General features: G+C 41.2%; 2 protein-coding genes across 2 annotated transcripts in view; one reads left to right on the top strand and one right to left on the bottom strand.

The window, feature by feature from the left end:
• nell2a (neural EGFL like 2a) overlaps positions 1-4,719 on the bottom strand; it is a 67,320-nt gene extending 62,601 nt beyond the window's left edge. Inside the window, exons 1-2 of the mRNA XM_008312274.3 lie at positions 4,306-4,719; positions 3,936-4,064 (exon numbers count right to left, since the gene is read on the bottom strand). Of these exons, the coding sequence (XP_008310496.1) occupies positions 3,936-4,064; positions 4,306-4,426 (250 nt within the window). The 5' untranslated portion in view covers positions 4,427-4,719. The remainder of the gene's footprint in view (positions 1-3,935; positions 4,065-4,305) is intronic.
• Positions 4,720-9,877: 5,158 nt separating this feature from the next.
• dbx2 (developing brain homeobox 2) lies at positions 9,878-15,048 on the top strand. The gene is made up of 4 exons (XM_008312281.3): positions 9,878-10,404; positions 11,241-11,324; positions 13,181-13,365; positions 14,101-15,048. The coding sequence occupies exons 1-4, from the start codon at positions 10,143-10,145 to the stop codon at positions 14,290-14,292; spliced, it is 723 nt and encodes a 240-aa protein (XP_008310503.1). The 5' UTR covers positions 9,878-10,142; the 3' UTR covers positions 14,293-15,048.
• The last annotated feature ends 39 nt before the right edge of the window (positions 15,049-15,087 follow it).

Raw genomic sequence — 15,087 nt, 5'->3', positions numbered from 1 at the left:
TGGATTTAAATTTGGATTGTTGTAGCTTCCTTGGGTATCAAAGGGAAAAACATTACACTCCATTGCACAGAGGAATGGTTTCGTTTAGAATATTCCAATCAATAATTCCATAGCCTTTAAGCGATATGTAAATGACGTATAGAAGTCTGAGAGAAAACAACACTTCAGTGCCTTATCTTGGCTTGGTAAAACCGCAGTACAAAGAATAGCCTTAAAAATTAATCCATACAAAAAATGAATTCCCCTCAGGCATTTTCCCAGGATCACAGAAAGTGTTAGGTCCTCTCTGTGTTTTTAACCTCTCTTCTTTGTGGTGCAAGTAAATTGGAGGTTATCTAGATAAAATAATTACAGTTCATAAAGACCCAGTAGGTGGCAGTAATACAAAATAAAATCTACTACTAGGGCCCAAATAAAAAGCCAGCCTGGTTGTTTTGGTAGTCTCATCTTAGCCTTAGCATTTGGTTCTGACTGAATTATACAGAATTAACCTCAATTAACCTCACAACAGCCTGTTAGCATGACACTGTGAACAACATCAGCCAATCATATCATACAAATCCAATTCTGATTGGCATAAATAAGACAATAAAACCAAGTTAATGATACTGTTCTCTGTGTGCAACTCGGTTTAAGAACCTATTTTTTAGTTTCATTCCTGGTTTGATTCGTTTGATTTTTCAACAGATTTTCAATTAATTCATTCCCAGCCCAGACATTTTATTTTTCCAAGCGATACAACAAAATTTATATTATCCAGCCCAGACATTTTATTTTTCCAAGCTATACAACAAAATTTATATTATTGTATGTCTGTCAGCATCCAAGTTTGTCAGCAACCAAGCACAACGGATCCATGAATTTCAACAACAACGACATAAAAAATCAATAGATTGTATGGTGAATTAAATATCTAGTTACTAATAGTTCACTTGTTTATATTAACCAGTAAGAATATTTCACCTTTCTCTGTTCAGGTTATATTTGTGATGTATTTACAGCGTGGAACATCAGCTGCACCAGGAGAGAACCATAAATAACATAAAGTAGAGGCTGTGATGTAAAGAACCTTGAGCAGGTTTGAAATCAGTGTTGCTCTAACCTCTTTTGTCAGTGTTAATTCACTTATTGATCGGCCCAGTGGTAAAGTTCCATTTTCTTGTCCCGGGGTGTTATCAGCAGAAGTGTACTCTCTGAACATGCTTGATGAAAATCGAGAAAAACTGCTCAGCTACACAACAGCCTGAAAGACCAACCTGCCGACACATTCTCAGCACATTCCCTCTGCTGCGGCGGAGTATTTCATCATATCATAGTAACGAAAAACTGGGAAGTGTGTCTCCTCCACTGTCAACACACTGTTTCTATTCCTGTTCAAACACTTGTTTGGAGACACGTGAAGGGAGAAGACCTCATTTTCACACATGGTCCCACAGACGTCTGTCCCCGTTCCCCGTTCTACCTCACACACAAACACACAAAAAGGCTGCGGAACAACTGAGTCACCTTTGTCCTTTTTTTTTTTTCACCACAGCGGTGCTGCAGTCAGGGGTATAAAGTAATCACCTCAACACGGTTTTGTTCAAACGTGGCATCGGGAAGAGGCTTCAGAGACAAACGGGATTCACGCACACACACAAAGATGGGGGGGGGGGGGGGGGGTCTTGGGCAGCAGCAAAAAGAACACTCCCAGCAATGGTGCTGTTTGCAGTAAGAAGGAGTTTGGTCTGTATGCCTGTTGTCAGGGAGCAACAGAGAGAGGGTGTGTGAGTAGGGGGGAGGGAAGGGAGTGTTTCTGGGTGTGGCCGCCGTGCAGAGACAGATAGATGGATGTACTAATGTGTAGATATTAAAAAAGGGGGGAGGGAGCGCTAATGATGAAGTGATGTTGCAGGGCCACTGAGGTTCACTTGTCATCCGGATATGAGTAAAGCGCCGCCCGCGGGCTCTTCTCCATCTCCAGCTCCTCTAACCCTGAGGTTCACCTCTTCTAATAATATGCGCTTCACAGCTTCCCTCAAAACAATCAGCTGAGACGCGCTCAACAACCGATCCATCTCACGTCTCGCTGTTCCTCCACGCCTCTACAGATATTATACACAGCATGGTAAACACAGCATCTGTTTACCCACGCCTGTGCTCCTATACTCATACCTCCGGTGTGAGATACACTCTGCTCCTACAGCTCTCAGCAGCTACACCACTTCTGCTCCTGCTCCTGCCTCCACCCTGCACCCACAGATAACAGCCGTCGCTTCAGGCAGCCAGGCAGAGCTGGAAACAGCCATGGATATGTTCTGCCTGCTATCTAATGAGCATCGGAATGTCACTGTGGGCCTGTCTGCTGGTGCCGGCCAGCCGAGCATCCACACATGCGGAATCAGTACAGTCTATCAAGCAGCTGGTAGACAGCTCTGCTCCCCGCGTCTCTGCCTCTCTCTCTCTCCTGCCATGTTAGTTTTTTTTTATTATTATTATTATTTCTGTCTCTCTGCAGCTCTTCACTAGCATGTGCGCTTCCACCAAGCTACGCCTCATCACAAACAAGCACAGGGCCCAGACTGCTTTGCTCTCACAGCCCTTCCCTGCCTCCACCCCGACATCACTGACTTAACACAGACATCCCAATGAAGGATGGAGGAAAGTGCTGCCATAAATAACAAGCCGCACGCTCTGCCTGCATAACTGAATGTACTTAGCAAAGGTAATGCAGGGGAATAACAGGGAGTAATGACGGAGCTCTGCTTGAAGGGGAACATAACGTTTTCTTTTTTTTTTTTCATTTTGGTGACCAAAGCTGTGGGGGAGTTTTTTTTTTTAAACACGCTTGTTGTTGATTTCATTTCTTCTCCCTCTCTGACCCTGCCTCGTGCTCTCCCTGCCTCCCACCCGCCAGCCTGTCACTGTTGTCTACACAGAGGACATGAAATGGGCCGAATTCGAGAAGACGTGGTAGCTGCTGCTCCGCACAGAAGGACTGCTGTCTCAGCAGCTGGGCAGCGAGATTAAAAGATACCACAGGGAGCAGAAAAGAGAGAATGAGGTGCAGACAAATTATCGTGACGGTCTCCTGTTTGTTGACAACAGCCTTACTTTAGTCACTGATCTATACTGAGATCTTCAGGGTGAATATTCAGGGATTTTCCTGCACCTGGTTTGCCACTTCTTCTAAGAGTCCAAATCCATTTCCATTGTTGCTTCATTATGATAGACGTTCTACAGTTTTATGAGCAGCATCTTTAAGGCTGTTTGTTGCTCTGTTACAGCCCGACAGATGCTTTTAAATCTACATTTTCTCACACAGTTTTAAACATTCTGTAAAACCATATGGACGGCCCAATGAAGATATCCGTCTGACTAAGTCCTCTACTCACGCACACACACGATATGGAGCCAGCTCAAACTGTTTACACACTGGAGAGCATCACCAGTGGGTATAATTTAGCAGGGGGGCCCATACACGCTCCACGCTCACGCCATACATCTCCTTGAAAGCAGGGTTTTGTGCCAGCCTAATTTGATTACGCTCAGCCTCAGTGTGATTCTTTGCGTGATTCTCCCGTCTCTCCCCCCTTGCTCACCCTGCTCAATCCCACTTTATCAGGCGGAACTGACACTATTGTTGAGGCAGGTGGCAGTCTGAGGGACCCCCAGGCACGATCCCACTGTAGAAGGGAAATAACAACCTCCACAAACTCCCTGTCGCCCCTGACGGTCATTCAGCCATGGATAGTGAGAACCAAACAGAGACACTTGAGCTCAGATTCGATAACAGGACGTGACATTCTGAGAAGGATCCTTAAATCAGACGTGTCACTGGGTGAATGGACTGCATCCTGTTTGTGACCTGTTGGAGCGGCACAGCTTGACATCTGCAGACATTTCTCCTCCCGTTCATTAGAAGCATTCTTTATGGAATGTATGTGGTACTGCACCTTGGAAGTGGAAAGCTCTGGACTCGCCGTGGAATCCCTGGACCTGAGTAACTCCATCAAAGCCTTGTCCAAGTGTCAGTTCATCAAACAGGTTGATGCGCAGGGCAGGGTCCACCCCAAAACCTACAACTAATGCACAAACACAAGATTTACTGACAGTTTAATCAGCATCAACGGACACTGCTGACGCTGTAAGAACTGTGCTGAGAGACATTTGATCAGACATGTGTGGATGACCTACAGTGCAGAAGGTTACAGTGACCACATGTCAAAAACAACACACTAAAACATAAATAATGGATTATTTCGACGTTTAGACTGCAGACCATGAGAGGCTGTTACTGTACGACGGTGAGAGTCGGTGTCCTACCTGAGGAGGCGCAAAATATGCCGAGAGCCAAAGATATCTGTAATAATCCCATGGTGTATGAGTGAAAGTAAATTAGTCCATGTTTTGTCCACTTCCAGGAGACGGTGCTGATCAACCACATGCGGCTGGTGTCAAATCTCTAACGGTGGGTTATCACTGATCCCAAATGTTGAGCGGAGGCATCGCTGCAACTTTAGATGCCCAGTGGGGCAAGAAAAGAAGACGGGGAGAAAAATAACAAGACGTAGCGGCTCTAAAAATTACTCCATGTAACGCGGGATCTGCTCCATCAGCAGCCTCCAGCGCAGGTGGTCGATGATGAGGATGCACAAAGCGAACAGCCGCTGCTCCGACTGCTCCACAGACTGTGCTACAGCAGTGGGACTGAGAGCCGGAGGAAGAGAGAGAGAGGAGAAAAGGAAATGCAAGAGACGGAGAGAGAGAGGAGTGGGAGGTAGGCAAAGGGACGATGAAGCCCTCTGGTGGCCAGAGGGGAGAAGCTGTGCTAAAATAATAGGCGGATAATGACTTTATGCTCTCCCACTGCTTGGATAATAGTTGTCTGCTGTTCAAAATGAAATTATTATCATCGGTAAATTATAACGATAATTGTGTCACATATTTCTCCGAGGACGAGATGCGAGAAATTGGTTTGGACAGAAAATATTATTTAAATATATTAACTATGAGCACACGACTAGGGACAAAATTACGAAAAAAACAAAGTTACACATTTCCCCCCCAGGGCTTCTATGTAGAGCACCGGGGGTTTTATTCTTAGTTTTTCATTTATTTTGTGTTTAAAGAAGATATTAGTCAACAAAAGACGTTTATTTACACAGTTACCCGCATATCCAAACAATAACACATAAACAGTGACAGTGACCACCGTAATATTAAAGAGCAATATTACAGGTCACTTTTGTACAGGAACGGTCGAAACCAGAGGTCTTCAACGGAAGTCAGCGACGCCTGCGGTTTAATTGCGGTACTGCGGGGTGGAAGTTAAATATTACACTGAAGGGAGAAATACAGTATATATATTTATACACACACAAAGCATATTCACACGCAAAGCACATTTACAAGAAGGCAAAGGTTGTTCGATCTTCAGAAGTTGACAGTGAATGTTAGAGTTAAAATAGGACATCTTTCTTTAAAACGTTTGACTTGACCCTAGTAAAACCCTGAATAATTACTTCAAGAAAAAAATGAAATGTAATAATTTCCTGGTCCTGGAGACAATACTGCCCTGATGTTCTACGGACCTAGAGTACCTGACGTTCAGCAGCCTTTCACACCTCTCGCTGTGTTCCAATTAATGAGGTCACAGCCGTGGTCTGGAGCCTCATGAATCACACTGGCCATTGTGGATGAAGCTGCTCTGAGCAGGCAGCTGATAAGTCAGCTCTTTTCTGTTCAGAACAGTTGTTCCAGTTTGAGGCGGTTGGCCTCATTTACGGCTACTTCAAACCATCTGTCTTCTCCGTCCACAAATACAAAAATCAGAGGTGGGTGGGGGTAGTGACGATGTGAAGGCAAGGACTTGATTTCACCTGTGTGATTGTTAAGATGTCCAACAATAAATATTATTTGGGTTTTTTTCAGCAGGTGGTTTTAATAAAAATATAAACAAACATTAGGTTTTTTCGCTGCTAAATTATACCCACTGTAGATATTCCATTCTAATGGATAACATATCTCTGGTGTCTTCAGTTGGTAACATATTCAGTCCAGTGGCTCATAGATGAAAAACTGAAAATTTGTGGCAGCCTTCTATGTGGACCAGCATCTCAAGATTGGGCCACAGACCTATAGTTAAGAATCACTAGTACACAGTATATATTTGTATCCTGCATATTTAATTAGTCCTAGGATGAATACTCCCAGCCGCCCCGCTCAATACCACAGAACAATATTTCATCTGAATCCGCTGTATTTCCTGCAGTTCCAATGTCAGGATAACAAGGCCGTGTTGCTGCTCCTCTATTGGCTGACGTGTCAAGGCCGGTGGATATGAGTTACTGTGTGGTCACAGGTCAATGCTGAGTGCACCACATTAACACCGTTCTGTTTGAAATATAAATCTGTCTTTTTTTCTCACTTGTCCCACCAATGGCATCATAAAAACAAAACATGCTTCCTAGGGCTGTGTTTTAGCAAACGAGCACTTTGTGTTTCTACAGTACAGAGGGCGCTACATATGCACACACATCGAATGAGTCCCTATTGTCAAAACAACAAAGACTGCCTCTCTCTGGACTGAAGACTGACTGGAGAAGAGACGGAGAAGAGAGTAAAAGGCTGCACTAATCCTTCAAAATAAAAGGTTCCATTTTGGATCCAGCCAGAGGGAATGTAATGACTTTCAGGTTGTATTTTCTTAAAGTGTCCATCAGGAAATAAGAGTCAATAAAGCTATGAACTACACATGCTGTGTGTGTGTGTGTGTGTGTGTACTTTATCAGACATATCTCCAGGCAAAGGCAGAGAGACAGTGGAAGTCCTTCTGTTCATCTCATTTCAGGATCCAGACGGATGATAAATTACAAGTCTTTGTGGAGATATTCTCTCAGGACGGTAATGGCCACATACGGACCAACTACAGAGCCAGAGGAAATCGATTTCACCGTAGCTGCACCAGGGTTACAGTGAATTGAAGATAAAAAATACATACTGTATCTGGTCTGATCTTAAAGTACCCTCCTGGGATCAATTTTGTTGCACAGGTCTGTTTAATATCGCTGGTTCCCTGGTAACAGAAACAGAGAGATCAAACCGAAATATAAAAATTAAATGTACAAAGTAAATGTTCATATGTAAATGCAGCCAATAAGTTAAGCTACATTTTCATAATTATTAATTGCGTTGATGCTGAAACCGATCAAGCGCTACGTATTTTTTTCTTTAGTTCTCTTATTGCCATCTTGTGTTCATGATATTGAATTACACCCTCTGAGTCTGAGAGCGGTAGTACTGAGATCAGACAGAGAGTGTCACTCTAGGACTTTACAGGGTCCTCCATGTCTTCCAAACAAAAACTTATTACACTTACAACAAGTAAATAATAATAAAATCTGTTTACTGTCTTCACAGGTTACAACGGCCTGCAATATCTCCGCACGCCCCCTGCGGACCAGTTGAGGCCATCTGATTAATTCATAGTGAGTATAATGTATGTGATGTAATGTGTAATGTGAAGATAACTGTTACATTTCTGGAAATTAATTTAAAGGTACATTGCATAAAATGAAGAAACAAGTACTGGTAAAGTGGTAAAGTTTTTGTGATTGATTTTTAAAACTATACCATTCCTATCCACAGCCATGAATAGTAGAAATGTATCATTAAGAAAGTGATCACTAAAAACCGGTTAATATATTAATATTATGTTATCTTTCAGAATGTCATCACTAGAAAAGCTATTTGTCTCTGAGGAAACCATGTTGATCCAACATGGCTGCCTCATGATTAGACACAAACATTTTTATAATAAAATTGTCAGATATAATTAATACAAATACAGTTAATATTTTGCAGTAAATGTATTTGAAGCATTTACTGACTTGTAATTAACATGTATTTCTGCTAAGAAAAAGAAGAAATTTAATCTACAGTATATCTCCAGATATCTTTGATATCTTGTTCTTGTCCGACATGAACCTACTCTTAAAGGCCATTTGGTTTTGTCCTGGCTGATCTTTTATAGACTGACCGTGCTGTGCGGTTGCTCCACAAAGCAACTCCCATTCCTCCAATGCATCCCATTGTGAATGTGTGCAATGAGCTGCCTCATTGGGCCCTGGTGGTGAATGGCCGGCAGCCATTCACTCAGCACAGAGGAGCTCATTAGAACTCTATAGACACACAATTGTGAGGCTCACATTAGAAACTTCCTCCTGTGGGCCACAGACACTGCACACAAAGTGCCAGTTTGCTGCTAAGCTAAGCGCATTGTCTTCCTGATTCATAGAGCCTGGCCCTCCATTCACGATATTAAGTTCGAGCGGTGGAATATCAATTGCGTGTGCAATGGGCCGGTATCTTTTTAAGCACTTTAGTGGGGTTAAAAGAGAGAGAGAGAGTGAGAGAGAAAAGGGATCTCAGGCCTTCAGCTGAGTGTGAGCTTTCAACATGACCATTGTGGAGAGCGTGAATAAAAGGGCCTGTTTTTCCCTCCATTTCTTAAAAAAAAAAAAAAGCGACATGGACATCAAATACATTCACATGAACTTGCTTTAAAGAGTTTCCAAGACCTAGTGTTTGGGAATAGCTTAATTATACCGCTGTCCCCTGGAGAGCGCTATTGAAATTTTTGTCTAATTAAGAAGAGGTGCATCTTAATGACAGTACAAACGTAGAAGAGGTTTTTAAATGTGTGTTACTTACATGTCACTAACAGAAATATGCACTTTAATCCATTTGCCCTATTTTAGTTTTTTTCTTTTCTTTTTTTTGGACAAGAAAGATAATTGTTATAATTTGCTTTTGACTCAAAGGCTACTAAAAACTATTGTTGTGAAATATATGAAAAAATAAAGGATTTGTATTGGTGGTACATACAGGACGCCTTTAAAACACACACAGATGTAGCTGTTGTAAAACAGAAGTGTGAAAAGGTTTTCACTCATTTTTGTTTCCCATAACAGACCTTTGAGATCCGTCACTGGTCCATATGGATCATGTTGACACACACCGCAGCCACACAAACACACTTGAACACAGACTTGCTAACACTCATCATGTGACAGAGTGCTGTGCCTTCTCCACCAGTCTTAGGAATAAAAACACAAATTTGATTACAAGCAACCTTTGGCTTCCTGGCGATCACACAATAGGCTGAGCTGTCTGGGCCAATTTCCATGCTCAGCATGAGGTATCCACACGCACACGCTGCGGCTCCCCGCACCCCCGGCCAGCGCGGCTATGCCTGTTTACTGTGCCCAAACTCCAGCTCTGTCACCCCTCTTGTTGCGCTCTCCATTATAAAGTTGAAGATCATTAGTTGCAGTGTGAAAGGTTACACAAGTCTCACATTGGATGTGCTTGTACCATAGCAGCAGGATATTTATTTTGAAGTTGTTATCCTCGAGTAAACAGCACACGCGCTACTGAACAAATTTGAAATGAAAAAAAAAAAAAAAAGGGCATCAACACCTGCTGGCTGACAACACAACACAGTTCAGTGAAATATATTTATCCTCAAATGTAAAATCTTGCTTTGGTTTGTTCAAAGAAATTGAAAAAAAAGATGTGAATTTAAGGTGTTTTATGAAGTTTAGTATAGAGAAGGTTTATATTTTATATTCTTAAAGAAAATAGAGGTAAACACAATTTCTACAATATAGTTAATATTTTTATGATTTAATTTAATTGAAATTATCTTGTAAACATTTAAGTAATATTGTCAAAAAAAATGCTGATAAATTTCTATTATAGTAGATTACTCTAAGTGAAGAAGAAGTGAAGAGTCAGTGCTAAGACTGCACGTTTGGTCCTCTGCAAACTAAGGCCAGCAGTTCATTGTTTCTGGTGTCTATCATTTAATAGGCTAGTTGACATAATGAATGAGCCGGGCCCACCTTCTGCCACTCTAAAAAAAGACCCCAGCCTTATCTGAATTGAGAAGCACATTAGAGCCTCTCGGCCAATCACAGCACAGTCCAGCTGCTAAGTGCAGGCCCAAAGGAGGAAGAGTGGAAAACTTTTTGTTTTCTTCAGACTTTAATGAAGTTGGCCTGGTCACTCGTGAAGGGATTAAAGGACAGTTTGGTGTCACCGAGCCTTGACTGCCGAAGGAAGAAAACACAAGTGTTCGGATCACGGCGTGGAACAGGATGGTTTCCGTTCAGAGCTGCACCAGGAGGAATGTGCCCAGTTCTCCTCCTGCTCTACCAGGATTCGGCAGCTCAGGAAAAAGTTTCCTGATCGACAATCTGCTCCAGGCGTCTACGGCTAATTCTCATGCAGCCCACCTGAGACGAGCAGTGAGTGAACATCCCAGAAGAACCTGGGCCTCGGAGCATGGGCTCTACCAGTGTCCGGCCCTGAGTCCACAACAGGTGAAAGATTTGGGAGGACATGTACTGCCTCACTCAGGTAAGATGAATATTTATAAGAAAATAGTAAATCTGACAAATAATATAACATTTAATAGCTATTTTATATTTTTTCTCTTTTCAGTTTTATATTATATAAAATAACTGTTGTGTTTGATTATGGATTTTTTTTTAACATTTTTCACAAAATCCGTTAACACTAACATAATTATTTTCTGTTATGAAAATTATACACATCATATTGGAACTTTTAAATATGAATTTTTAAAAAGTTATAGCAAAACCGTTAGCTAAAAATAGTTAAATCTCTTAAGCAAAAACATTGGTTCAAATTGTAAAATTAGATTATATTTCTATATATATATATAATATGAATAATACTATATAAGAATAGTAATTATTACATACAAATACCTCAGAAACTGATTATACTCCAGTTTGTGATGTTAGACTTTATAGTCATATTAAGTGGAGACAAAATATTCAATTGAACTCATTTTAATTGAGTTTTTTTAAATTAAACAACCAATCTGATCATTTAATTATCACCATTTTTAATAATTTTTCATGATGATCAAAAAACCCAAATTTTGTTCTACATTTTGTGACACATGCTTTCTTCCTTTCCTGATCCTCTCATTTCTAAAGTTCATATTGTTGAAATCATTTCTGGTCTATTAGTTTCTTGTTTATTTATCATTTTTTGTAGTCAGTAAAAAAATTACTAGACAAAATGTTTTAATTAGATAAGGAGATAAAGCAATTTTTGTATTTAAAAAAAATACAAGTCACAATGTCAGACATGGGAGTCATCTGTTGAACCTACACCTGGTGTGTCTGCGTCCCTGTTTGACTCGGCCTCTCTGTTCCTCACAGGTATGATCGGCAGTGTTTTCCTACGAAGCCCACCGTATCTGCTGGCATGCTGCGGTGGGTCCAGCCCCCCTCCTGTCTTCTCCAGTAAGTGTTTTATGCCTCAACAGCAATGCCTCAGCTACTCTCTAAGAATGACCATCACGGGGTCTCCTAAACTCTTCACAGCTAATTACTGATGCAATAGTGAAGAGCTAATTCTCCCCTCAACTCTGCACAGCTCTATTCATGACCATTCACCGCTTTTCAGGGTTGAGAGGAGGGTGGGTTGCGTGGCTTTTTAGTCCCTAGGGGCCCCCTATTTTGCACTTGCAAACACAGTCTTTTACTATCATAAATATGCAGAGCTAATAATCATCTTGTCTTCTGTCATATTAAGATTATATTTACCAGGTGCAGATTACTGGTGACCCATTTTTTTCATAGTTCTGTCTTCTCTAAACAACTAAGAGGACGATGAACAATTTCAAAAAATGTCAAAATATCAGACACTGCCTTATAGGTTTTAAACTACACATACTTTGTGATTTGGAATTACAGATTAGTGCACATCATTTAAACAGCACTATGCTGTAATACAATAGTACTTAGCCTGGTATCTGAATTGTTTTAAAGTAAATGGAAGTTATTAGTTACTGCATCCTCAACTACTGCTCACCCGAGGAGGAAAATAGCGCAAATCACGAGACCCTCATCCCACAGGTCTCTGCAGTTCTCCCAGTAGGTTGACACTTTCCCACAGTGCCCAGCAACAGAACAAAGCCAAGTCTGGCCGTGACCAATTGGCACATTCACTCCACCATCCACACGCGACCCCACTGCAATTTTTCACTGCAGCAATGAACTCCGCCAAGCACAAAAAACTAGCCCATTCCTCGGCAGAGGAGGGTTGGGCCAGGAACATCCCCCAGCCATTGTGTGGCTAAAGGGTTTGCTTCACTGACCCCCTCTCCACCCCCCCACCTTCTTTCTCCTGTCCTTCAACTCTCATTCCTGCCCATTGGAGACCTCTTGACTAGGACATAAAGCATTCAATGGGAGTGACTTTTATAGACTTATTCGAGCTCATCTTCACATACAAACTTGCTTCATACCTGCAAGTGAAAAGATTTAGTGTTTGGGCCACTGAGCCATGGAGTAATGGCATTTCCATTGAAGCGCTCTATTGTCGGTGTGCCACATGGCTCTATAGTTGGCCCACTAGGGTAGACACACACGTTGCCCAGGAATGACCTGGTAATCAGCTATTTAAGTGAGAGCCTTTCAGTCCCATTAGAGCGGTGAGAAGCATGTCCAAACCACTTATGTGCTCCCCAGAGGTGGTCTATGTGCAGATTTGTCGTACAGATTAAAAAGGCAACGTTGAATAGATGGGATAAATTGTTCCACTTGACTTTTGTTGTGCGTGCACCTGTGAGTGAAGCAGCGTGGGATTGCTCCTCACAGGTCACCAAATTCTCTTTTTCTCAGATAAAATGGCTTTTCTATTCTCTTTAGTCACCCCCAGTTTGTTAAATTGTGCAAACAGGATGCGGGAATTGAAAAGTGACTGATAAAGAAAGTGTGACAAAACAGGAAGCAGGTTTGAAATCTGGCGAAAGAAACGGGCATGAGGAGAAAATGACTGTAGGTCGAATCACATTGTGAACTTGTTTATCAGAATTATATGAACTAATGAATGGGGATCATTTAAAATGAATCCAAAAAAGAAAAGTCATATTTTTCAGGAACTACATGTGTTCAATTTATAAACCCAAAGAAATCTATACATCGCCTACAGACACAAGGATTTTAAATTTAAAAAAAATTATGGTCAGATTAAAAAATACTTTTTGGTGCTTCACTGACTATGATCAATGAAATACTTTTGCTAAAGAGTTACAACCTAATGATCAAAAAATGAAATAACTGTTGTTTTTCAATTTTCCCCATTTATCCTCAAGAGGGAGCAAGTATGCGTGTGTGGTCTGCCGATGGAAGTCCTAAAGTTCGTCGAGGGATTCTAAGGAGGGCCGTTTTCTCAGAGGAGCAGCGCAAAGAGCTAGAGAGAACTTTTCGAAGACAGAAGTACATTAGCAAGACGGACCGGAACAAGTTGGCAGCAGATCTCAGCCTCAAGGAATCACAGGTACTGCAACAGAGGACTATGTACATTGTTGACCAATAAATATCTGTCTGTTTTTTACATTAAGACAAAAGTTGCCTTCATGAGCAATATGACAATGTTTATTTCCACAATTTAAATCTAATAAATGGGTTGAGGAAAATCTAATTTTCTTCACGATTATCTACAGCAGTCTAACTGAGCAACGATTATGATCATACGTACCACCCCCAGGAAATTACTGAGAAACGAAAAAAAAGACAGAATTACAACTATTACTTTTAGATAATCTTTACATGATAATAAGGTACTTGGGGACCCACAACTTATTGGACAAAGGATGTTGGAGTTGATGGGCAATGAAGAGAAGAAGACTGCAGAGAAAATTTATGGATGTTTTTAAAGAGGACACTGAGTTGGTTGGTGTAACAGTAGAGGAGGGAGGGAATAGGGACAGATGGGGGCAAATGATCCACCATGGGGACCCCTTAAGGGAGCAGTCAAGAGGTCGAGAAGGAAGATGCAAGAAGACGAAGGGAGAATGAAAAGAAAAAAGCATTAGATGACGGAAAATAAGGAGAAGGACCAACAACTGTGGTCTACTACTGGAGTGGATAAAAAAAAAGAAAAGCTTGTGGTGCTAAAACAGATGTAGACTTGTGTGTTATAGGGTTAGGGTATAGGGTTATAGGGTAACTTTTCGTTGCGTTGCTAAAGTCCGTCTGTAATTCCACAATAAAAATGTTATTTTCTCCTCAGGTAAAGATCTGGTTCCAGAACCGTCGCATGAAGTGGAGAAACTGTAAGGAGAAAGAAGTTCAAAATGCCTGTTCTCCAATGGATGAGCTCATGGTGCATGGACTGACAGAAGAAGATGCGAAACCATCAAAGAATCAGAGTGACGCAAAAACACAAAGAGCGCCAACGCACAAGAACGTCAAAGACGAATGAGAATAACTGGACTGTCTAACTTTCATTATAATCAAAAGTCGACGATCTTTGATAATATGTTGCTCGATTGTTCTGTACATTTGAAAACTAACAATATTAATATTTTTATGAAGCAGACGACTGTTTAAGAGCCTCGTGGATGCACTTGTGTGCAACTGCTTGGCGTGTCATCCTTTTGCTTATCATTGGCTTCAGTAAACACGGTTGTGACGACTACACTGATGAGTCTTTCCTGGAAAGATTCGTGTTTGGATGTAATTCAAATTTAGTGCAAAAATGAGTCACTTCATTAACTGCATTTGTTACTGCAAATGAGACATCTGCCCCCAAAATAACAACACAGCACAGCATCATCACAGCATCATCCTTTGATCTCACTGTTGTGTCCCAGTTAAAAATAGATGTGGGTCAAGAACCTGAAGACATCTCAGATGATAAGGACTTAGTCACTGTTGCGATGCTCGGGTCAGTATATGCTGAGTAAGATAAAGGTCATTTAAATTGGAAGCAACCATGAGATGATGCATCGTCCTGATGTTGGAATATCTTTACATCTGAATGTATGTCCTGTAAATTGAAGATTTTGTAGATATTTGAGTTCTTATCAGTTGTAAATAAAATATTCACGTGTATTAGATTTCCTCACTCCTGACTCTTACTATGTTGAATGCGATCAAAGGTACGGTCCAGTGAGTCCACCTTCAATATTACCACGGACCAAACCAAAAAGGCATTTGAAATACATTTTATTTATTTTTCTACTTTCAATGCTGAGTAGTACAATTAAACATCAGA

Source organism: Cynoglossus semilaevis, chromosome 6 (genome assembly GCF_000523025.1).
Source record: "Cynoglossus semilaevis isolate Cse_v1.0 chromosome 6, Cse_v1.0, whole genome shotgun sequence".
Taxonomy (NCBI): domain Eukaryota; kingdom Metazoa; phylum Chordata; class Actinopteri; order Pleuronectiformes; family Cynoglossidae; genus Cynoglossus; species Cynoglossus semilaevis.
This window is presented reverse-complemented; position numbering and strand designations above follow the sequence as displayed.

Coding starts and splice junctions, on each gene's coding strand:
- dbx2 (XM_008312281.3), top strand. CDS start 10,143: ATGGTTTCCGTTCAGAGCTGCACCAGGAGGAATGTGCCCAGTTCTCCT. Junction 11,325..13,180: donor CCCCCCTCCTGTCTTCTCCA/GTAAGTGTTTTA, acceptor TTTATCCTCAAG/AGGGAGCAAGTATGCGTGTG. Junction 13,366..14,100: donor TCAGCCTCAAGGAATCACAG/GTACTGCAACAG, acceptor TTTTCTCCTCAG/GTAAAGATCTGGTTCCAGAA.